Raw genomic sequence first — 25,277 nt, 5'->3', positions numbered from 1 at the left:
GCAGGCCCGGGTCTCGCGCGCGTGCTGCTGGGTAACGGGCCTTCTCCGGGCTCCAGCTCGGCCCCTCCTGTCTGGGCTTGCCACTCCTTCCAGAACCTCCGGGGTCCCAGCGAACGGGCAGGGCCGCGCCAATCCTGGCGCAGCCGAGGCAAAAGAAATGGGAATCCTTCCGCGGTGTACCCGGAGCGGCTGCCTTCGCTGGGGAAGCGGCGGTGTCTTCGAGGAAACCGGAAGCCCGTGGTGACCCCTGGCGACCCGGTTTGTTTTCGGTCCGTTTCCAAACACTGGGAAATCGAAACTCGGCGGCCCTACGTAACCTGTCTTCGGGGTGAGTGACTCGTTTTGGCCGGGTTAGGGGCGCGGGCAGTGCCAGAACCAACCGCCGCTGCTGTTGCTGTTCCGAAGAGACACGTCATTTTCTCTCACAAACCAGGGCCCCCTCCTTTGGGGAGCGGCCCATCCCTGCGCAGCCCTTACCCTTATCCTCCTCGCACCCTAGCTGTTCCAGGCCCTACTTGCTCTTTCGCTCTGTTTATTACTTTCTGGCCGTATTCTGATTTACTAGTGCGCCTTCAGTTTTATTTCATTCATTGAGACTGCATTTATATCTGAAACGAGAGGAAAATGTGGCTAAGACGGTACTGCCTGGGGTAACCAAGCAGTGGACATTAACCCTCTGTACAGTAGGTATTCGTCGTTTCTCCATTCTAACCTGTGTATGTAGTATGGTTTTTATCTTTTGTTGAGTGACGGCTACATGTAAGGTAGGCTAAGACCCCGTGCTTACAAACAAGGAACTCAAATACTCGCAAGTAAGATAAAATACTCATGAAAACTGTGACACCAATGAAAGCATAAATTGCCCCAGGATATGTTGTTGGAAATATGCTAAGATGATAAAAGACATATTAAGATTGAAATTGCCCCTTGCCTCTTAAACATAGAAGACGCTTTCTTTTTATTGTTATAATTTTAAATTGGATTGACAAGGCCTCGTAGTCTAATTTAAATTAGTTTCTAAACGCGCCATATCTAATTTCCCAACCTGTTGTGATCACTCACTCCATCATTTGTAATTAAGAATCGTGCATCCTTCACAGGGTTATTACAAAATTTTAATGCAATATTGTTCGTAAGATGGGAAGTTGTATACAAAATGTTTTTAATATTAAAAACTTTAATGTTAAAGACACTAGTGCAATGGGGAAATGCACTGGGTTAAGTCAGAACATTAACTCAGGATCTGAGTGCTGATTTTTCTCATTCACTTGACACTGGATAAGAGATTAAATCTCTTCATTTTCCCTATTTCCGAAATGGTTGTAAGGCTTAGTCTCCAAGGTACCAACGCATAGTTTCTAAGAGGCAACTGGCTCTGGCGTCAACTAGCTGATTTTCATTCCTGACTCCCCTGCTTTCTAATGTTTGCCTGTCTTAGTTGCTTCCCCAGCAATAAGAGGAAATTTTTGCCCACTTCAGAGGTCTTAATGTAGATTTAATGAATTGTTATAAAGAACAAATGAGATAATTGCTCTAAAAGGCAAAGTATATTGCCTGAGATAAACACAGTAAATATTAAATATTAATTACCAACACATAATGTCATCACAATTGTTAAGTAACATGTTATGAAGTTTTTCATAATCCATGAAATAACAAGAGCCAATGTAATATTCCAGATTAAAGTATAGTTGTGTTGTCACTCTTAGGGAATAATTATTGTTAATCCTAGTAAATGCATATAAGTGCTCAGTTGCATTGAAATGTATTTATTTATGAAGGAATGAAAGGAAGTAGACTACTCTTCATACCTGTAGTAACCCTGAAAGACTTACGATTCCCTGGCCATACAAACTGATTTCTGGAGTAATGCATGATAACTCAGAATTATACAAATGAAAATGAAGTTCTTCGTACTGTATATTTGATGCTAAGTACGTTTTGGGGCACTCAGTGAATTGTAGGACATTTGACTGTTCAGGTACATAGAGCTACAATATCTTGAAGGCACTCGATGATCTTTTCTTTATAGATAGGCTGTAATTATTTCATTAAAAATATGGAGAGAATAATAACTGTTGGTTTGTTTGCCTCCATAAAACTTAGTTCTTGCTTCATAGTGTCTTGACTGTATGAAGTGGGTACAGAGACATTCTGGCTTTTCAGAGGTAGAAAGGTGACAGAATTTCTAAGTCAGTTCAAGAGGCAATGTAAAAGAGGAAAGAGCGTACCAAATAGGTTTTGATTTAGACTATAACATACTGCCAGTGCAATGGATAGGCAAATTTACCTCACCCCCTTGAGCCTCAGTTTTATCTGTGGTGGTTTCTAGCCAAGTTTTCTAGCCAAGTTTGGTATGAACTTTAGGTAATGTGTGTACTATCTACCTTTTATTCACTTCCTGGCAAAATGTGGATTCCCTTCTATCTCTTTAGGTTGCCATTCTGTATTCAAATTAAAATTTTGCTTTACAATTTAGAAAGGTAGCATCTGAGTGATGTAGTCGAACTCTGTCATGTTAAAGCTGGGGAAATTTAGATCTGGAGAGGTAAACTAATCAATGATGAATTGTCAGAGTATACACTTAAATCTGGGTTTCTGAATCTTGGACCAAGGTTCTTTCTACCACTGAGCTCTGCCTTGTCCATATTCTTTTGGAGAAAATCAGAATCCATGTTACGTTGCTTTTCAGAACATTATATTAGGAACACAGATTTGGTAGACAGTTTATCTGGGTTCATATCCCAGATTTGTCACTGATTACTTATATAGTCATAAGAAAGGTACTTAATTTTTCTAAGTCTTTGTTTATAAATTAGGATAATATTACATACTAAGATTTAGAAAAATACATGTGGGCGTACTAGTGCTAGGCATATGGTATGTGATCGATAAATGGTAGATATGATGATGAAGTATGATAAAATAGTCATATTTATTCATTAAAAAATGACTAGTCCCATGTCAGGATATTTCTGTGTTTTCTAGTGTATCACACCCCAGCATATATAACATATCTCAACTGAGGATCCTCTCAGTGTTGATTGTAGTGAAGACTGAAATTTAAGTAGAATTGTGATTAATGTTTGAATCTTTTTTTTTTTATGTATCTTTCCTAGCCTCAGGAACTACTGTTCTCTTTTCTACCCACCTTACCTGGCAAATTGTACCCTTCTTTTTACATTATCACTGCAATATTGTGATTTAAAAGAAATAACCAAAATGTATTTCTTATATATATTTGGTTTTTGTCCACGGTTCCTTGGCTCAAAGCTCCCAAAACCCTTGGAATTTCCTGAGGGATAAGAGCTATGTCAGAACCTTTTGTCATATTTGGTTTCTTTGCAATTCCTGAAATCACTTCAGAGATGTAAAAGTGAAATGGGTGTCTCATTATTTATAACAAGCCCCTTTATACCAGGACTGGGTTTATGTTAATGAGGTAACTTCTGGACAGCACCCAAGCAAGAATGATGGCTGGTTCCCAGAGGAACCACCCATGTGATTAGAGGTTTAGAACTTTCAGTCCCACAGAACTGGGTGTAGTCAAGAGGGGCTGGAGGGTGAATCAGTTGCCAATGATTTAATCTTATGTATATGTAATGAAGCCTCCATAAAAACCCAAACAAGAGAGGGTTCGGAGAGCTTCCTGGTTGGTAAACCAGAACACATCCATGTGACACTGTGCCAGTCCCCAAATCCGGGAGAACAGAAGCTCCTTTTTTCAGGATTTCACCCTATATCTCTACATCTGGCTGTTGATTCATATTCTTTAATTTCTAGGACAGCTAAGCAATTTTCATGCTGTTTTGCAGTACATTCCAAGTCATGTTTATAGTATATAGAATAAATATATATAGAATAATGGTATAAAACTTGAAAGATTACTTTATACAAATGTTTTCTTATAGAGACCATCATATGCAACTTTATGTGATTTATAAAAAATAGGCAATATATATAACTATAAGCCAAGCTGACCATTCATTTTGTCTTAAAATTGACCAGTTATCATACTATATAAAATGTGACATGGTTACATCAGTATATTCTCTTCCATCTAAGGTATTTAAAAAACATCAATTTAAGTGCATAATAGTTTCATTGGGGAGGGAAAAATACCAATAGTCAGGTTCAGAAATCCACATGCTTGTAGTACTTACTAATTATCTGGTCTTGGCTAAGCTTCATAACCTTTCCAGGTCCCAGTTATCTGTGAAATGGATGTAATAAGATCTTCTACCTTGTAGGTTAGTCACGAAAATTAAATGGGATAACATTTGTTAAACACTCAGCACAATACTAAGTAACGTATATGGTTGTGAGTATATTTTAGAAATGTTGTATAAGTAAGTATTCTTCACTTTTTTTGAATCATGTTATGGCCTGAATGAAATTCCACAGGATAAGGACCAAATTCTGTAGTCGTCTCCCTGTCTTAAAGGACCACCTCAGTTTGTCTCCATTCTGTTTTTCCAGTTTTACCTCTTGCCATTGCCTTTCTCATCCTTTCTCCCCACAGTCTTTCAGGACTTTGAACTTGTTCCTTCTGCTGGAAGTTAGTAAATTGGTAAGGTTTAAGTACAGTAAGTACAATGAAAATAACCTCTTTCATCTAAAGAGTACAGCGTTAAAAGTCATTCGATCTTTTGTGGTACTTCTTTGAAAACCACTCTATCTATCCTTAAACCCATAGCATTCTGTATTGTTTCAAATGTATTAGCTTAAAGTGCATAAACTGTGGGGCATTCGTTTTGACTGTGTAGAGCAGTTTATGCTTGTTTCTTGTTTTTCAGCTGTCTTTAGGGGAAAAAAAATCAGTTGAACAAATCCTACTCATTTGATTGTATATTTAGAGATTATAAATCAGATGTGTAAGATGGGCACAGTTTTACCTGTCCTTAAAGTAGACTGCATCCTACTAAGCTAGCTATGTACTCTTATTTTACTTATTCTGCTTTTAAGATATTATGTGTGTGTGTGTCTTATATGGAGAAACCTATACTACTTGCAGTTTGCAATATGGAGATAACTCATACTTTTCGAAAGGAAATATGAGGAGTTCAGCTAGCAGCAGCTTGATTGGAATGATGTTTGCTGTTATTTTGGAATAGCATTGAACGCAGAGGAACGAGTAAACTTTAGAGGAAGAACACTTAAACTTTTTTTCCCATCATTAGGAGAAAGTGCAACTTGAACTAGAAGTAGCAGGAATTAATTATGGTTATGAGGATCTGCCACTTTTAGGGGGATATTGTGGGTAGCCTAGTCCTTTCTTGTTTTTTTGGACTTCAGTCATTGATAAACTGAGAAAGATTCTAGCTTAAGAGTAGTTGTCCTATATGATTATGATTAGAAATTTTTAAATCAGTGTTGGTGAAGATTGAATGATAGTTCTACCTTCTCTGACTTGGTAGTATACACATTTATTTTTGCCTGCCTTTCCTATAATCCTAAATATAAACAAATCGCTAGACTCTCCAAAATCTGACTTTAGTTGAAAGCAATTGGAAACTTTCAGTTATAATATCAGAAAAGCAAAAAACGGTGATAGAAAACAAGGCCCAGAAAAACACACAATACCTTTCCATAGTTTTCATGTTATCTGAAATAAAGCAAACAAATTTTACAGGCAGTGATTGATACAGGAAGGGAGGTCAGAAGTTGTGGAGAAAAGCAGGCATAGTGTAATCAACTGTGATACATCTCAACTATCCATTTACTATGTTACTATGGGAAACTACTTAAATTCCTTCTACTTCAGTTTCTTCATCTGCAATACTCTTAGAATAGTGACTGACAGTAGTAAACAATCAAATGTTATTTCAAGCAAGGGATGATAAATAACATTTTTCAGGAATTGTTAATTACTAATGTAAGATACGTGAAATTCCATTGACATTCTTTAGAATGCTGTATGTTTTATTTTAAACTTAAAATATTTTAAAGGATTTTTTTAGGTTCTCTTACCCTGTCTTTCCCATGAGGTCTTAAAGGTTTCAGCCACTATTTTTCTTTTCAGGGTGTTTTTCAGAAACACAACTCTCGGGTGAGGAACTGATGTTGAACCTAACAAACGTAGATGTACAGAGCAAGTATACTGTTCACTAACTAATGAAGGAACTGCCTTCTCTTAGGTTTTGGACTCAGAGTTTATTAATTTGAATCCTACTCTATCCATTCTTCATTGAATAACTAGTATTTATTGAGCATCTTTCACACAGTAATAAGCAAAACAGATATAGCTTCTGCCTTCACAGAGCTAATGTTCTATAAGCTTTTACTTGGGCAAGTTAACTTTACCCTGTCCCTTCCAATCAAATGTAGATGATGCCTACTTCATAGAATTGTGTGGGTAAATTAAAATGAATGATGTTAAGAGAATGTAGTACATAGTACTGGGACATAGTGGACACTCAAATGTTAATTGCTTTGTCTTCTATTGTGAATGTAAAACAAATATAGTCAGTTACTGGTATGAAAGAATATAGTGGAGTATGCATTAAAACATCTATAATAATATGCTGTAATGAATTATACTTAAAGTTTTTTGAAATTTCATAATTTGGGAAGGTATAAAACTTGCTACTTATATCTAAGAGTGGAAATGTTAATGAGGAATAAATACAGGGGCATAAAGAGTTTAAAGTTTTTTTATCTTTTGATTGAAAATGGTATTTCACAACTTTTTTATAAAACTTAGTAGTAGCTTAGATTATGGTTTTAAATGCTTTATAAACATCATCTCATTTAATATTCTTAAGAACACTATGAAGTAGTTGCTATTATTTCTTATATTTTATAAATAAGGAAACTTAGGCAGAGAGGATAAGCAACTTGTCCAAAGTCACACAGACACTAAGTAGTAGAGCTTGGATCAAACTGTGACAGTCTGGTTCCAGAGTCTATGCTCTTAACCGTATACTATATACTATACTGTTTCTAAAAGAAGTAGAAGTTTTTAACCATTGACTCTATGTTCACATTATTCTAAATGTTTTTTTTCTATTCATTTATTCAATGAGACATTTGTGTTTACTATTTTTATTCTTTTAAATAGCAGTCATGGATACACTGGTAGAAGATGATATCTGCATTCTGAATCATGAAAAAGCCCATAGGAGAGATACAGTGACTCCAGTCTCAATATATTCAGGAGATGAGTCTGTTGCTTCACATTTTGCCCTTGTCACTGCATATGAAGACATTAAAAAGCGGCTTAAGGATTCAGAGAAAGAAAACTCTTTTTTAAAGAAAAGAATAAGATTTTTGGAAGAAAAGGTAATTGTTACCTTCATTATGTTTTATAATTTACAAAATAATTCAGAATATTTGAAATTTTAGATATTTTTTTTATCCTATCTTCCATGGTTGTACTATATTTCCAAGGATAACCTACTGCTAATCTCAAAACCGTGGGCATTATACCATCATACTGTGTTTTACATATTATGTGCTGAGCAAATATTTGTAGAATAGGTTTAGCAACTTGGAGTATATGCCAAATATTTTTCTTACCTCTTTTTTTAGATTGCCTTACCTTCATAACTTTATGTACTTTTTCAGGATTTTAAAATCTGTGCAAAAGTTATAGCCAACAAAGGATATTAAGTGTCAAAAAGGTAGAAGCTCCTGGAATATTGTTCTAATATGTTTATTAATGTCTTCACCAGGACTTATATATTCTTTATCTCAGCATTCTCTTTTGCTTTAGAACACATATATTAGAATAATGCTTTTTAACTGATATATAATATCTTCTACCTTTTTTATGAACAAAGCTGACATTCTTAAATGTTGTAGAATATTTAAGGTAGTTGATTCATTTATAATCATCACATCTACTTGGCTTTCTATTTTGAGAAAATCTTCCTCACTCATATATTTATTTTTGAGTTTTAAAGTTTTAACTTTGTTTCTTGAGATCAGATCAGTATATTCATATTTTACAAACAGCAGCTTCTACAGGGGGGTGGCCTGGAAGGAAATGGATTCTTAGCAGCCAAGGAAATGAACTATCTTGTTCTAAAAACTTGAGGATGGAGCTTGGTAAAGTTTACTTCATTTGGGAGAATAGAAGAAGGGGAGTCAGTTATAAAAATAAATCATAATTTCTTTGTATTTGTCTTGAGAAAGGTAATATTTTGGAACTCGTAGATGTATTTTAAATTTCAGAAGAAAAATGTGATTCGATATACTAATGGGAATACTTCTGTACTTTGTGACCAATATTCCTATTAATTCCTATTCTGGAATAATATAGATCTTAATGAATTAATCCATCTATTCCTTAAAAAGTCGAGTATACTTTAACTTTATACGTTTTTGATAATGAAAATTAAATACTACTGGCTTGGAAAACACCTAAACACTATAAAAGAATTGATGTACTAGTTTTAGTATAATGAATTAATGTTATAAAACAGATACTACAAAATATAAAGTAGTGATTAAGTAAAAGCATAAAATAGAAGACTTTTAACAATATTCTCTACTGTTTTCCTGTCTTAATCGAAAAAGATTAATTGTGTGGAAATGAAATGTTCAGTTAATTATAGTACAGGCTTTATCTCTGTATTATAATGATTAAGATGTGAAGCCATCAAAAGGCTTGACTTATTTTTTAATGTAGGATACCCTCTTAAGCTTTCTCTTCTAATTTTACACCATTAGCTTTTAGGAGCTCGATTAGATGAAGAAACAAGTTCTGTGGGACGAGAACAAGTAAATAAGGCCTATCATGCATATCGAGAGGTTTGCATTGACAGAGATAATTTGAAGAACAAATTGGATAAAATGGTAAGTTGATTTGAAAAGAATGGTATCTACAGAGAGCAAACTGATGTTTGCCAGATGGGAGGAGGATTGGGGGGAGGGGGGTGAAAAAAAGTGAAGGGATTAAGAAGTACAAATTGGCAGTTACAGAATAGTCATGGGCATGTAAAATAGAACATGGAGTATAGCCACTGATATTGTAATAACTATGTATGGTGCCAAGTGGGTGCTAGACTTATCAGGGGATCACTTCCGAAATTATATAAATGTCTAACCACTATGCTATGTTCCTGAAACTAATATAAAATATTGAATGTCAACTATAATTGAAAAAATAATAATAAAAGAATGATTATATATTGGAAATGAGTTTTCTCATTCAGGGTTAAAATTAGAAATAGAAATATTTACATTTATTAAATAAAAAATATATGCTCAAGGCAAAAACAGAAATTTTTAATAGTAATACTTTGCAACTTATTTATATACAAAATAAATTCTTAGTATATAATGATGTTTGGTACGTAAATACATCCACCACCACTAACTTGTTCTGAAAAATCATGATATGGTAGAATTTGTCACTGTGTTTCAAAACAAACAAACAAACAAAACAGTGAATAATATGTTCTAATTTTAAGAATGAAAAAAGAGATTAATGAAAAACAGTTTATTCTCCCACCTTGCTTTTAGAAGCTAGAATCTGTTTTTTTCAATATCTGTCTGAAAATAATGTATAATACCAACCTATACATTTTATTGAATATAATTTGGCATTTTTCTTAAATAGAATAAAGACAACTCTGAATCTTTGAAAGTACTGAATGAACAACTACAGTCTAAAGAAGTAGAACTCCTCCAGCTAAGGACAGAGGTAGAAACTCAGCAAGGTATGCCACTTACTAGTTATAAATTCATGTGTTATATCCATGATCAGTTTTCTATATCTCTATGCTTAAGCTTTAACTTATTTTTTAACTTTTAGGCTTCTATTAATATCTGTATTCTGCTTTCACAAAGTATCGACTCCTTTTAACTTTTCCTTAAATATAAAGTGCACTTTTCCTAGAAAAAAGTGGTTTTTATTCAGCACTAGTTTGTGATGACATAGATTAAGAAAGGAGTAGAACCCCACCCTGGTCAAAACCTCTTGCCCACTGCTGTCCTGGCTTTTCCTTCCTATTGAACTCTGGAGTAATTACAATTACTTTTTTTTTTTTTTTTTTTTTAATTTCTGAAGGTTATTAAAATGTGCAGATGATTTTGCTAGAGTGAAAAGTTTTGTCTGGGGGATATGATCATTAGCCTGTTGACATGAACATTCTGATGAGACAAGCTGAAAAGTAGGCCTCCGAGAGACCTTTTGATAGGAGACTGAGCTAAGATCTCTTAGCTGGGGCTTTTTCAGTGTAGAGAGTAGGGAACGAAGTAAAGGATAAGTCAGTATCCTGAGTGTCTACAGTGGAATGTTTATGCATAAAATTGTTTTTGATGTAACGTTATAGGCTTGATGGTCAAACTTTATACTCTGAAGGGACTAGATACATTAGCTGTGTGAGCCTCACCTGACTCACTTCATTTAGTTTTTAGTCAGTCTTAACCTTGATTTACATAGATTATTGATCTGTCTACAATTTTACCATATGCTTGATTAGTATTGTATCATTTAAAGTTCCTGACTGACCAGTTTATTCTTTAACCTAAACAGAAAACCAGGGATGTGGTGATTGATAACATTCTAAAACAAGACTACTAGATTTCTTATTCTCATTAGCATAGAACTCTGAAAATAATTACAATATTTTAAAAAACTTGATTATGCATGTTTTATATTAGTTTTTCTTTTATCTGCATTTTATTATCATAACCTTTATGGAATTGCAACCAACATAGAAGGCAGAAATAACAATTTTAATGTCCGTCTTTTTTGTAGTGATAAGGAATTTAAATCCACCTTCAACAAACTGGGAGGTAGAAAAGTTAAGCTGTGACCTGAAGATCCATGGTTTGGAACAAGAACTGGAACTGATGAGGAAAGAGTGTAACGATCTCAAAGTAGAGCTACAGAAAGCCAAACAAACGGTATTGCAGAATTATTAAATTGAGAAATTTAGTATTCTGTGTGTTCATATGTATGATTTAGAACTATTATAGAGTTAACATATTGTAACTATTTAGTTACGTTCTCTGAAAAATTCACTTTAACTTCCTTATTTTTGCTGAAATTTTAAATACTGTATACTTTTAGCATAATCCCAGAATTATATAATATTTTTATTTAAAACTACTTTTAAAAAAGCTTATTTACTAATTTATTAAAGCTATTCTTTCAAACTCCCTTTCCTTCATTTTCCTTAGGTCATTTTTTCTCTGTAAAGTTTTTGACTAATTTAGACACCACAAGGGAGAACATCATTTTCCTAATTCTTAAGACTTTACAGAGTCCATTAATTTTCAGAAGTCTAATGCTTTGCTTTTGGTGCATTACTCTCAGAGTCCCCTGCTTCTCTACCATTTCTTCTTTTTATCCTCAGCTCAGTTGCCAATATTCCTTAAGAGGCTTTTTTAAAAAAAGATGTGCTTGCAAGTAAAGATTTGCACCTTGACACTCTGAATCTTAAATTGTCAGTTTATGCATTCTACTTGAAATAATTTGACAGCTTGTACACATAACGGTCACTTCCTTATAGAGTAGGAAGCAGTACCATGGAATAATAAAAACTTGGCTCTTAATTGTAGAATTGCTTGTTAAGTACTTTTTTATAAAGTAGACAATAAATACCTATTTTTTCATGAAAGTTAGATTAGATAACATAAAGCAGTTAGCATAGTGTCTATTACATTCAATACATGAATGCTTTTCAAAAAACTTTAGGGTTACCCAGAAAAGTAGTGCATGTGTGCATGTGTGTGAGAGAAGAGAGTTATAGTTCAGTTCTTATTACTGTTTTCCACTAGATGGTGCTAAGGGATCAATTTGCTTTTAGTTTAATTCATTATTAATCACAAAAACAGACTTTTGAAGGTAAAAGAAACTTAGAAATCACTTTTCAAAACTGTTGAAATTGAATCAGACTAAAAAACTTTTAAGAGTTGAAAGTAAGATGGGGGGATATTTTAAAAGTTTACTGTATGATTCCCGCCTTCATAGGAATGGCGGGGTGTGGGGACCAATTAGAGTAAAAAATGCTCACAACTAAAAAGGAAATGAACCAGGAAAAGAGTGAAATGCGTAAATCATCAAGGCTTCCAAGTTGAAATGCTGATGTTGTGAATGTGTAAGTTTAAATCTGTTTCAAAGGTGTTGATCCGTGTCAGTGTCAGTAGGGAAACCAAAGAGCAGGCCCAGCAGAGCAGTTTATGTTCACATTGATGATCTTGTATCTGTCTGCTGTAGCCATATTCAAATATTTTTAAGATGATACTTTTTATGAAACATGTTAACACCTTCTGAAGTGAAAAAGCATCCTACATAGACCATAATAGTATTTTTTATTTTAGTTTTTTAAAGTACTTATTGAACTCAGTTGATTAGTTCAGAGTCAGTTCCACTACATCCCCTTCACTTTCTGTATCCCCCAATATTCAAGCCCTTTATATCCAGAATAGTCGATCCTTTGAGAAAAACCACCACTAAAGAAGTATAGGAAACATTGGATCAGTAAAATAGAGTTGGTATACATGTCTAAGGTACCTAATAATAGCCCATTCATAATGTACTGTAGTGTACTACTGAAGGTTCTGAGAAGATTTATCGTATAGGAACCTGTTTAACTTGAGCATTGTTTCCTAAGATTTTGTAGCAATGGGCCTGTTTATGGGAAACAACCATATCATATGGCACCTGTTAGGAAACAGATCCGTTACTTCCTTTAGAATATGGCAAACTGATACTGGGCCCAGAACTGGGTCTTTGAATGTTAGAGATATTTCTTTTGTGCTTAATGCTGGTTTACATTAGATTTTCTGAATTGTTAGGTGGTAGCTGGAAAAATACTTTCCCAACCCAAACTGTCAGATTTTTAAAAATATATCACTGGCTTTAAAAAGTGAGGACCATTTCCATTGTACATATATGTTTAAATATACACTAATTTACACATATATTTGTAATCAGTGATACAAAGAAACTAAAAGTGACCTTGATCAATTGCCTTCATTTCATATGAAGAACAAGAAAGAAAAATGGCCATGGCCATGTGCTTTGTTAGTGGTCTCTTGACTTGTGGGCCACTTCTGTTTCTCCTCTCTATAGGGCTCCCTAAGATGCAGCTTGTTACAGAATTTAGCTGGTATTTTTCTGAACAATCAGAGATCCAAAAATGCTTTAAAACCTATAACAGAAAACATTTTAATATTTTATTCTCCGAAGTTCAGAGTACTTAAGAAGTCCTTATGCAGCTTTTTAATGTCAACTTTACAACATATTTAATATGTAAATAAGAAATTGTAAAATTTAATTTCATTCTCTTAGTTTATACTGGCTACTTCTGCCAACTGAATATCTCTGATCATTTTTACTTGTTACAGACCCTTATATAAGAACGCATTGCAAACAAGTGTGTTAGAGTTGTCTTAAACATATTAAGTCTACCTTTTAATATCTATTATAGTTTTTCTGTCATTTATAATCTACACTACTAAAACTTAAAAGTATATAAGGCACTCTATGAAGCCCTTGCCAAATCATTTTATCTATGTTGAAGGAGGAAATTTATGCTGATCTTTTTAAATAGCAGCCTGTTAAATTGGGTACTTTTTTGTAGTAATACGAAAAAGTGAAATACCACTAACACTTTATTTTTCTTATGGAATTCATTCAGTTCTATCTTGAATAAATATTAATTTGTTATTTGTTACCCTTTTTTGAATACAGACTTTGGATTCATGTCTTCAGAAATATATTTTGTAAGATTTCAAGTTATTTTACATGAGAGCAATTTTATTTTTTAAATTAAAATATTAATGACTTTAAATAATTAGTAGTGATTTAGAAATATAGGTTTGGAGGTAATTCATTAAAATTGAATATAAAACCTAGTTTTATGTTATACAGTTATAGATTTATAGATTTATACATCCAAAGCATATCTCGTAATAATGAAGTACTGAGAATAAATAAAATGTAACAATTATAATTTTAAACTTTTTTTTTTTTTTTTTAACAAACGACAGGATCTATCTCAGGAAGACAGTCTGCAGAGCAGAGATTTCCAAAGACTAAGCATTTCAAGGTATGAACGTTCTTCAGCATTCAAAAATAATATATTCTTTCATAAGCCACTTTGGCTAGTGACCACCTAGATTTGTTATGAATTAATCTTAAAAACAAATGGATACTATCTGGTATATAATCTCTGATCACAACATATAAAAAACATTTAACTGTTGTTTAACAATAGGCTTGAACTGGAGTAGTAGAAAGGTGCATATTGTGATACCGTAAAAACAATTTTTTAACATTCATTAATATTTTAGTTTGGATTTTAGAGAATTAGCTGTGCGGAAGGATTCTGTGATAAATCGTGATTCTGTACATGAAGAATTATGCATTTCCATATATATTAATATCATTTTGTCTTAAGGATAAACTTGGACAGTTTTAGTCTTTGGTATAATATGAATTTTATGAGAACTGTTTTTCTTGGCATTGCTGTCAGTTTAAGTATGCTACTTCAACCTTTTTATCTCAACTATGTATCACCTTACTTAAGTAACCTTAAGTAGTGTTTTAAATTACCTGCTAATTTTTGTTTCTGCTATGTTAGCATCCCCTCTCTTTATGGATACTTCCATCCAGTGATTTGACTTCACTGTTTGATCATTTGGCTTCCAAAGTTTACTGACCTAAAATAAAGCAAATAATGTACATTTATATCTTTGAGAGAAATGACCAATTAGGGAAAACAGTTTGAATACCACATACTCCATTAGATCCAGGGATAGACAGACTTTTTCTGTAACAGGACAGCAGTAAGTATTTTAGGCTTTCGGGGCCATACAGTCTATATGGCGACTACTCAGCTCTGCTATTCTAATAGTACTTCAGTTATGCCTTTTCTACTAAATTTACAGTAAGGAAGTCCCCGCCCTCCCTCTTTTTTTTTTAAACAATGTGTCTAGTACATTGTCCATGTAAATTATTTTACAAAGTTATCTTCTTTGTCAAAGCTTTCTGACTCCCTAGTACTCAATTACACTTGTGGGTTTTTTGCACATTGTTTTGCATTTATCTTATGTTAGCAATTTTGATTATAAAACTGATTAGGTTTCCCTCTTCTTAGGTTTCCCTCTTCTAGTTAACAACTAGAAAACTAAAAACCCAATTTGTAGCTTACTTTGGTAAATATGCATTTTTTGTATTAACTGTATATTATCTTGTTTTACCTTCACCTTGTCATTTATACCTATATCTAGTTTATTGTTATATATTTTATTAATCTTTGTAAGTTACCTCATTCACTTTCAGCAGACCAGATGATAAATTTACTATAGAAGGGGAAAAGTTCATTGGGATGTTTCTATAAAACCATTAGAAGTTTAGATTTTTTTAAGAATTGTTTTTCAGTTACTTGGAAAACTCCCTTTTTTGAAACACTCCTTTTTTCTATTTCTTCCTTCATATTGCCAGGCAATTGAGGTAGTGTATTGTTTCCCTAACACAGAATAAACCTTTTAATTACTGGTGGCCTTTTCTCTGGTACTCATTGTATGCTGCATCATTTAATAATAGCAGCCCTGCTAACAGAAATTTGGCCAAAGTCCTGCCAGTGTACTGTTCTAGTATTAGTTTTAGATTGTTGCCCTCTGTACTTAAACTTGATCTAGGTATGGGGCAAACTTACATTATAGAACTTCCTTAAATGTAAATCCTTGGTTCAGAAAATATGGATTAGGTTAGTGTTTTTTAAACTGAGCTGTATTCCATTAGTGTTCATGAAATTTTATGAGTTAAAATGCAAAAGAGGCATTTTAAAAGTAAAGAATAAAACAATACAGGCATACATTGGAGATATTGCAGGGTTGGTGCAGACCACCACAATAAAGTAGATATCACAATAAAGCAATTCACACATATTTGGTTTCCCAATGCATATAAAAGTTATGTTTACACGATACTGTAATCTATTAAGTATACAATAGGATTCATCTAAAAAAACTAGTATATATACCTTAATTTAAAAACTATTGCTAAAAAGTGCTAAACATCATCTCAGCCTGCAAGTTGTAATCTTTTTGCTGGTTGAGGGAAGGGCTTACATTCAATTTGTAAAAACCACAGTTTCTGTGAAGCACAGTAAAGCAAAGCACAATAAAATGAGACATAACTGTAGAACATACCAGAATGTAATGTACAGATAAGGGGTGTGGTTTCTCATAACTTGTTTTCATTGGGTTGCAGTGTAAATTCATTGCTTGCTATACCTTAGAGTCAAAATGTATGAAAGACACTTGTTTGGGGGAATCGCAGTTGTCAAAAATAGACATTTCCAAGTCTCTAGCTCTTGGCTAAGACCATCCCATAATTTTTTAATAGTTCCTCTAGAGATACAATAGCTCAGTAAATTTTCAAAAGCTAAAGAAAAATATGTATGGCTAAAGTAAAAAACTCAAGTAGATTTTTCTTATACAAGGAGTATTCATTTCAGTATAAGTGGAATATCTATAGCTCCAATTAAGAAACCTGAGGTTTCACACAATTTTACTTCGTAAGAACACGTACCCCCTTCTTGAGGTGTAGATAAACAGTTTTCATTACATTTAAGATTTAGAGAGATTCAATTTTATAAGTTATATAGACAGCCATCTATATTACTAGGATTTTCCTTATATGACATTTTAAAGCAAAACTTAACTATGTATAAATTGTACCCCGCCCCTTCCTAGCTGGGGGTGTGAACAATCTCAAATATACTAGGGAAGTAAAGGTTAGTTAGAGCTCTTCTAAAGATTTGTGGATGACAGCTTGCCTTTTCCAGTCTCAAGTAATGATTTAAACATTTTATTTAAATATATAGAATTAAAAATAAATTTTTAACACACTTTGAAGACTATAGTACTTTAATATTGTGAAGTGTAAAGTGACTGCCATTACTTTGTTATCCACAAGAGGGAGAGCTTATACTTAGTAATAATTTTAGATTTTTCTATCTGTAGTTTTCAATTCAGGTGACATAACTGCAAAAGAAAAAGACTAAATGTATCTTAAACTTAGTGGCCTAATTTTTAGTTTAACCTCATTTATAAGCAGTCTTCATTAAATTGAATTGGGAAATGTATATTAGACACTGCTTTTAACACCTCTACAATTTTTTTTTTAATTTTACAAGCTTTGCTATTTTGAATGATTACGTGTATTTGATATTCCAGTATCTAGACACTGTCTTAGGTATTTTCTTTTCTCCAAGTCAGATACAGATTTACCATCTCATGCCAATAATAAAATTATTTTTAAGCTCTGTTATTCATATCATGACTGACTGCATGAATTGGCACATGTATAGTGTTTATACTTACTGCTGTGTAATGTAACTCTTTGGAAAGCATACAGAGCGCCCAGAATTGCACCAAGGAACCAACAACTCTCTTCACACTTAAGACAGGCTACTGTGTGAAACATTCATTGTAGCACACATCTCAGATGTTTACTGGTGAAGTAGAGGTGGTTAACTAATTTTTGTGAATTATTTCACACCTATCAAAAACCTGCAAAGAGCCCTGTGATTTTTAATAGACTACTGGTTAACAAGTGATGTTTATAACAGACTAGAACAAGTAGATTTTTCTTAAGAGCACTATAAAGTTTACTCTGCTGCCTTTATTGGAAGAATTATAGTCTGAGTAGAATGGGATATTTTGAGAAAAATGTATGTAACCTTACACAAGTCAAAATAATTGTTTTTTAATATATCTGTTGCTTTTATAATTAGAATAGCATATTAGATTTAGATATCAAAAGTGTTATCCTTAAAGGTTTTTTTTTTAAAAGGTTTTTGCTTATGGCTGGCAAAAATTGAAGCATGCAGTGACATGTTTGTCTAATTTGATTTCATTATTACTAAAATTACACTAATATCTTTTAAAAGGCAATAATGGTCATGTGAACATTATGAGATAACTTATTCCTTACATTTAAAATTTTATGTACTCTAGTACAAGAAAGAAATAATATATGTTGAAGATTTCCATTTATTTAGTTGGCAGTTAAGAACCTAAAAAGAAAATCATGAGTATCCAAAGAATGTTTAATGGAAGATGAAACTTATAAAAATTAGGTTTAAAATAACAATTTCTCAAACAACTGAGGTAAAATACAGACTAAAACAAGTCTTTAATCATAAAAATGAGAGGCATTTGTGAAGTTTTATTTCTATTTCATATAATCTTCTCTAGCTTCTTTTTACTTACCAGGAAATCATCTGGCTCTTCATGTCTTATGCTGTCATGTCACATTGGTTTAGAACCAACAATATGAGACAGCCCAGTCAAACATAAAAGAATGGAATACATGAAACCTAAATTTTATTTTAATGGGGCTTGGGTATACATTCAGCCATTGGTACAGCATTTCAATTCATAACATCAAAACAGAATAATCATATAGTAAATACAAATTTAAAACCCATACATGAATGAATATCACTTTCGTTTTGATCAGATGTTCAAACGAAGAACATACTCCTCACTATTAAATGAATCAACACCACTGCACTGTAGACTATAATTAAATCTCCATTCTGACATCAGTACTATAAGAAACTCATTGGTTAGATGACTTCTTTTTATAATACTCTTCTGTTTAGTATAGTTAATTGCTAGAAATGAGGTCAGTGTTATTATTATGAATATCTTTTCACCTGTTATAACGCCCTTATTAAATATCTTTAAATTATTTAATGAGGATGTTTTCATTTATGTCATCTCAAAACTAATTTGAGCAGAAATGCAGAAATGGTCATACTATTTTAAAGTTATTCTCTGACAATAAAGAGAATAAAAAACCATTAACTCTTTAAAAATAAAACCCTGTATTTCAGTGATAATATGCAAAATGCATACTGGGAACTGAAGAGAGAAATGTCTAATTTACATCTGGTGACTCAAGTACAAGCTGAACTACTAAGAAAACTGAAAACCCCAACTGCAATCAAGAAAGGCAAGTCAATGTTTGCCGGAAACCACTAATTCCAGCCAAACTGCTTGAAGAGCAAATAGCTATCATATCTTATCAAAATCTCATCAAATGAGTTTGATAAGCCAAAGTATATATAGTATGTTCACAGCCTACCCATTCTCTGCTTTGGCTTCAGTCTCATACTGGTCAACTTCACACATAAAGGTGTTGCTGATGTGTTTTTTCTTCAGTACTGTATTCTTTTCCCCTTGTGGCTTTTTTCTCAGCCAAGTGTTGCTTATGTGTATAAGGCTGAGGTGTTAAGTTTGCTCTAGTTGACCTTTTACCACAACTACTTCATATATTTAAAAAAAAAAAAAAAAAAGACACCAAAAGCTATTTTTCATTACAGAATACACCAAAGACCTCACTCTTTAAATTGTTTTGAAAAAAGTCGCTTTGATTCATTATTCGGTGGTTTTCATTTTTTGTAAACTTAATTTTTCTTTTCATAAAGGCTACATTGTTTAGAAAAGATACTAGGTACTCTCTTCTTATCCTTTTCAACCAAAGAAAAATTTTCATTGCTTTGCCTTTCGTATTTAACTGCTTGGCTGACTAAACTTTGAGTTTTGTGTTAACTAGTGGTGGTTACTTTGCCAAAGCTATTTGTATACCTCAAAGAAAAATCAGTGCATTTTTCCTTTTGTTACATAATAGTTGTAGTTCTAAAAAGTTCTGTAATATAAATTTGAAAGCCCAAAATTTACTTTTTTAAAGTAATGAGATGTAACTTTTTATTAAAAAATAATCACCTTCCAATTTAAAATTGTTATTTGCACCTCACATTGTCCCTCAAAAGGGTTCAAGAGAACTGCATTTTATAAATAAATCTCAAGAGTGTACACCAATGGGGGAAAATGTTTCATATTGAGAAGGAAAACTAAATTCAGAATTCCTTTCAGTTTCTAGAGAGTTAGTTAGTTACTTATGAATCAGGCAAAATAATGTGGTGCTTTGGCAGGCCCTAAACTTAATTTATGGTTCATTTTGTCCGTGAGTTTTCCATTGGTCAGGGTTACATATATGGCAGATCCTAAAAAGGATTTAAAGTAATTTTGCAGTGAGTTTTCAGTGTGGCTCTTTGTTTATATAATAAATATAACTTCCAAATAATAATTAAGGTGAAATACTCCTTCCACATTTAGAAATGGCTCATTTTTATGTCCCTTCTGAGCTGGTAAGTGCTAAGTCTTTTAGTGCTTTGAACCGTAAGTTTTCTAGAATATTCTCTATGACAGTGACAGGCTTGAGGCCCCCATTCCTCACTTAAAAAAAAAACTCATTGCTTTGAGGAGTGGACAGAGATGAGACTAGATCACCTCTTCCTGGCCTACATATTACCCTTGTCCAGAAGCTGAGCACTGTTATGTCCAGTTCTCCCAAACTCTTATACCTCCTCCCAAGAAAAAAGGCTTATTTTAGAATGTGGTTCAATTTATTTCTTCTAAAACTACATAGACTCAAGCCTTGTTTTTTTCAGTTGGCATCTTTCATGGACTTAAATAAATTTATCTTTTCTTCCCTGGCTGAATTAGAGGGTAAAGGAAAGATCATACATCCACTGTGTTGGCTGTGGCTAAACAATAGCTTAGAGCATTTGTTTTCTAAGCCATTACATGTGTACTACAGACCTTTTTTTGTTATTTTTTTTATTTGACCTACACTGTGACCATAGCAGAATTTATATTTACCATTATATGTGTTTATAAGAAACAGCATTATTTTATAGCTTTTAAACTGTTTTATCCATAAAGCCTTTGAATATATATTATTTGGGTCTCACTTATTCATAATATAATTATATCTGAAAAAAATTACTTTTGGACCACCTGTGGAAAAAAAGATTTGAGTAAATAAAGGAATACTACATTTAACAAAAACTTGCCAAAACTTAAGAACAGCTTTCTTAGTCTCTACTGAATTAGATAGGCCGCAAGCCTTCTCTAGCCATGTTAAGAGTCAAGAACAGGATCTTTATATTTTAACTTTATTGGTCTCCATCTTTTAGAAATATTAACTTCTTCATCTTTAAGAGCTCAGTGATACAGGAGGGACAGGATTACTATGCTATGTCCATTTTGCAGATGAGAGAAGTGACCTGGAACAGTGAAGTGACTTACTTAAAGTCATAATGTCAGTAAATAGCTGATCCAAGATTAGAACTCATGATTTGTTATCTGTTTTTCAAATCACAGTGATCCGATGACCACACAAACTTGGAAATGTTATTTCCAGTTATAAATATATTGTATGATCATAAATGCCTTGACAACTGACATTTGGCCTGTGCTTTCTTTTTAGCCTGCACCCCAGTAGAATGCATGGAAGACCTTGGGAAAGACAGCACAAAACTGCACTTGACAAATTTTACTGCATCGTACAAAAGACATCCCCCTCTGTCACCAGAGGGCAAAACTCTTTGTCATAGCACGTCTTCTCCTTTACCAGGAGATATAAAGGCTTTATCAGAGAAAGCAATTCTCCAGTCATGGACAGATAACAAGCAACCCATTCCTCATGATGGTACAAACTTTCAGGAACACAACTCTTTTGGCAGAAATTCTCTGGAAGATAATTCTTGGGTATTCCCAAGCCCTCCTAAATCAAGTGACACAGCATTTGGGGAAACTAAAAATAAAACTTTGCTTTTACCCAACTTGCCACCACTGCATTACTTGGATCAACATAATCAAAACTGCCTTTACAAGAATTAATTCCGAAGAGATTCATGATTTAGTCATGAGGTTGCTGTATCTCCCACTGTTCTCTTGAGAAATTATTTAAAGTGTTTTAATTAAACTTTTGCAGAGTTTTTCAGTATACATGTTTGCACATACTGTACCACATTATGTAGTTGATTTTTCCAATATGAGAGAGCAACCCTCAAGCTTCATAGTCTGGCTAAGAATCAGATATACGTCACTAATAAATAAGGTGTTTGAAAAAGACAATTCTACCTTTGATAATAATGGTAAATTTCTGCCTCACATAAAGAATGGTATTGAAAGTTTTTATACATGGTTTTACAAAGCTTGTGAAATGTCTAAATAGTTACTAAAAATAGAGGCCATTAATATCAGAAAAATCATATAAGTTACCTTAGGTTACATAAAAGAGCAAATGCAGTGTGAATAGGTTATATTTCTATTGACTTTTTAGTGCTTAAAGATATGAAAAATATAATAGTGGAATAATAGTATGTAGGTTATTCCATCTCTACACGCTATTGTGTTTCAAAGTTTAACATTTAAAATCTTTTTTTAATCACAGTGTTGATAAAACTTAGAATTGAAATTTAAATTTTAAGACTTGAAGTAACCTGATCATTGACGCCAACTTTGTTATATTACATCCCTCAAATCCTAATGGAAAAGTGACACAATAGTTAAAAATCTACATGGTGTATGAATAAACTATTAGAATCTTACATCATCCAAGTAGAAGTAGAAAGAGCATCATAACGGTTTCAGTCTAATCTGTCCCTTCAGTGGTCCATAATGAAAATCTAAATGTGTGTGAAACTATATAGAAGTCATTTTCTTCAAAGGGTCTACACCTGCTTGTATTATAGAGCAGCTTATAAATTGTTAAACTTTGTCTTGAAATGTAACATTTTACTCATGAGAGTGATTTCTAATTAATTTAATTGGGAATTTTAATTCTAGAAACCAAATTCAGTACTGTATTGATAGAGTACAATCATCAGATGTCCCCAAACTCTTTCTAAGTAGCCTTTCATTTGTAAACAAGTAAATAACAAGGATAGTGTCACATGGAAACTTACCTAAATTCTCCAAGGTTGCAGTATTAAAAATATTAGTAATGTATTACTTAATTCTTACATCTTTTGCCTGAGATAGTGTTTCATGCAGGAGGACTTTATCCTTTTAATTGACAGTTTCAAATATCTTGAACTCAAAGGAATATCTCAAATCTCGTCTATATTAACTAAATACCATACATACATAAACACTGTTCTTTGTTCACCAGATATTTTTGTCTTTCTGTCATCTTACTCACTTATTCAAGCTTGTCTGTGATTAATGGAATTGGTGTCAGATGCTGGAATTTATTCTGACCAATGAACACGGCTGACTCAGGGGAGCAGAATCTCCTGCCAAGTAACAGAAACACAATATGCATAAAACAAACACAAGACTCCAGGTTTCAGCTGAGGGAAGCAACTACCTGTGTAATATCAAAGCAGCAGAAACTATTTCTCATGTGGCTGCAGAGGTTGTATATTATGTCTAATCTCTAATGTAGCTTAATGGTTTGCCTTTTAAAACCAAGATCTGAAATTTTACTTTGTAAAGAAAATAAGTTGTGTGAGATAATGTCTTGATTAATGTTTTGAACAATGCCAAGAAATCATTTAATTAAATTATTTTTGTTTGAAATTGAAGTGAATGTGAAATTTTGTCCTTGCCTATATTCCAAGGTCAGGTGCTAATTGTTAGTTGTTAATTTGATTCATATGACACGCATTTGTCTTCTTTTAGTATATGTACTGTCAAAGCGAGCACTGGCATTTGTCTTGTTAAACCACCTTTTTTGGAGCGCAGAAAATGCTTTTCCATCTAAACAATACGGTAGCTATCAAACAGATATGCTACAAAGTCAATGGTTGATAGTCTTCGTGATTTAAAGCACTAATTAAATGATGTGTAAGGTTCTTAAAGATATTAACCAAAAACTGTTTTTTACCCAGCCATAATTATTTAAATGTACAGTTTGTGATCATCTCTGTTCTGGTTAGATTCAAAGAGAAATGAGAAAACGGCCCATCTCTGTAGCTTGTAAACTTGCTCCAAAGGGGTTCTCGAAACTTTAATCTTTAGATTTTATAATGATAATCCAATTCAGCACAATAACTCAACAAAATGAAGAAAACATATCTAATAACAAAAAAGCCACCTATTCTTTCCTCTTGATGCCCTATTAGCTAAAATAAAATTTACATCTCTAAAAGGAAACAGGTTCTACCAAAATGGAACCTAATTCATAAGTAGAGTAGGGACATACCTATGTGAAACGTTAGAAAACCAAAATAGAAGGAAATCCAGACTTAGAGAACTAAAAGACTGAATCATAAGAAAATAAAGTAATGATCTTATGCAGAAAGGCTACTTGGAGAAGATAGATCTTACAAGGAAGAAAATCTTTGGGTTGTTACTTAACAAAATAATAGCAGCAGCGGCACAAATGAGCAAGCAAGACAACAATTGAGGCAGATGTATGTACCAGTTGAAAAAGTAGACTCGAGTGGATAGGCAAGGATATTCTGAAAGCTATTATGTTTCTGACATAATTAAAGAAGGATGAACTTATTTACAATATATAAATTATCTAGCACCTATAAAGGAAAGTGACATTTACATAAATTTTCCACATAAAATGTTAGCCCCTCTCATTCTAATCAAAATTATATAAAATAGCTTTAGATTGCATATTTCAGTAGCCTTTTAAAGTAAATGGTTTGCCTTTTCATTTGAGTCATTATGAACAAAACTTAAGGTCCTGTGCTCTAGGAAATCCACAAATACCAGGAGGCCAACACAGGGATACAGGCTTGTTTACCACTGTGCAATGTGGCCTCTAAGTTTCTATACTTGCTTTACTTTGTCTGCTTTAGTAATTTCCCTTGTTTTGATCTGTGGCCTGAGAAAATGTGGTTTCTTTGGGTTTCAAATAAGAGTAAAGTAGTTCTTCTGAGTGGCTCACTCAAGTAAAGTGTGGAACCTAAACATGCCATTGGTTCTTCAGGTCCTATTTGCTACTTGTGTTAATTGAGTCCTTTAAAATTGTCTCTCAGATCTATTTCATGGGATTGGGACCAAAGTTAAATCTTGTCCTAGTGGGCAGTAATTTCTATTTGTGCTTTTAATGAGAACTATGTAAACAAAATTTACTTACCTAGAAACCAGTTGCAATGGCTGTAGAGAAGAGTTAATAATTGCTCATGGGGGAAAAAAAATTTTTTTTAATATAAAAGCTCAACCTGGGACCAAATTATTGCACTGGAACAGAATTTTTTACATTTACATTAGCTCTTGAAATTACTAGTTAATTAATAGTTATTCATGCTTATAAAGAAGACATTTTTTTTAAAAGATTATTTTCAGTAGCCAAATTAATGGGAAAAGGAACTTATGTAATAATACACTTGAGGAAATTTTTCATCTAAGATGTTAAGTAAAATTAATTCATTTTTAAGTACTTATCTACAATCTATTTCCAAATAAGCCTTTACTACTACTAATAACGATAACCATTAAAAAGCATTTACCATGTCCGAGGCATTATCCTACATACTCTACTCACA

The 25,277-nt window shown here is 33.0% G+C and overlaps 2 protein-coding genes across 9 annotated transcripts in view; one reads left to right on the top strand and one right to left on the bottom strand.

Moving 5' to 3' along the window:
* The first annotated feature begins 194 nt into the window (after positions 1 to 194).
* On the top strand, positions 195 to 23,357 carry AZI2 (5-azacytidine induced 2). 6 transcript variants are annotated; one of them, XM_016149595.2, is made up of 8 exons: positions 195 to 328; positions 7,061 to 7,281; positions 8,674 to 8,799; positions 9,566 to 9,665; positions 10,709 to 10,857; positions 13,951 to 14,009; positions 18,813 to 18,931; positions 21,254 to 23,357. In XM_016149595.2, exons 2-8 carry the CDS (start codon positions 7,066 to 7,068, stop codon positions 21,664 to 21,666), a joined length of 1,182 nt encoding a protein of 393 aa, XP_016005081.1. In that variant the 5' UTR covers positions 195 to 328; positions 7,061 to 7,065; the 3' UTR covers positions 21,667 to 23,357. The 6 variants fall into 6 exon arrangements, with proteins under 6 accessions (XP_016005081.1, XP_016005083.1, XP_016005082.1 ...); XM_016149596.2 differs by having other exon boundaries at positions 221 to 328; positions 7,064 to 7,281; XM_036219554.1 differs by lacking the exon at positions 195 to 328 and adding an exon at positions 560 to 687.
* The window catches only part of CMC1 (C-X9-C motif containing 1), a 78,699-nt gene continuing 62,632 nt past the window's right edge, over positions 9,211 to 25,277 (bottom strand). For 2 of the 3 annotated variants that reach the window (XR_004950528.1, XR_004950527.1), the window contains exons 5-6: positions 14,516 to 14,622; positions 9,211 to 13,109 (exon numbers count right to left, since the gene is read on the bottom strand). Coding sequence is in view for 1 of the 3 variants with exons in the window: in XM_036219557.1 (XP_036075450.1) it covers positions 14,586 to 14,622 (37 nt within the window). In the remaining 2 variants the exon portion in view is untranslated. Of the gene's footprint in view, positions 13,110 to 13,911; positions 14,623 to 25,277 lie in introns of those variants that run through there. The other variant, XM_036219557.1, reaches the window with a different exon arrangement.

Source organism: Rousettus aegyptiacus, unplaced genomic scaffold, assembly GCF_014176215.1.
Source record: "Rousettus aegyptiacus isolate mRouAeg1 unplaced genomic scaffold, mRouAeg1.p scaffold_m13_p_4, whole genome shotgun sequence".
NCBI classification, from domain to species: Eukaryota; Metazoa; Chordata; class Mammalia; order Chiroptera; family Pteropodidae; genus Rousettus; species Rousettus aegyptiacus.
The sequence above is the reverse complement of the archived record's forward strand: the minus strand, read 5'-3'. Positions and strand labels throughout refer to the sequence as shown.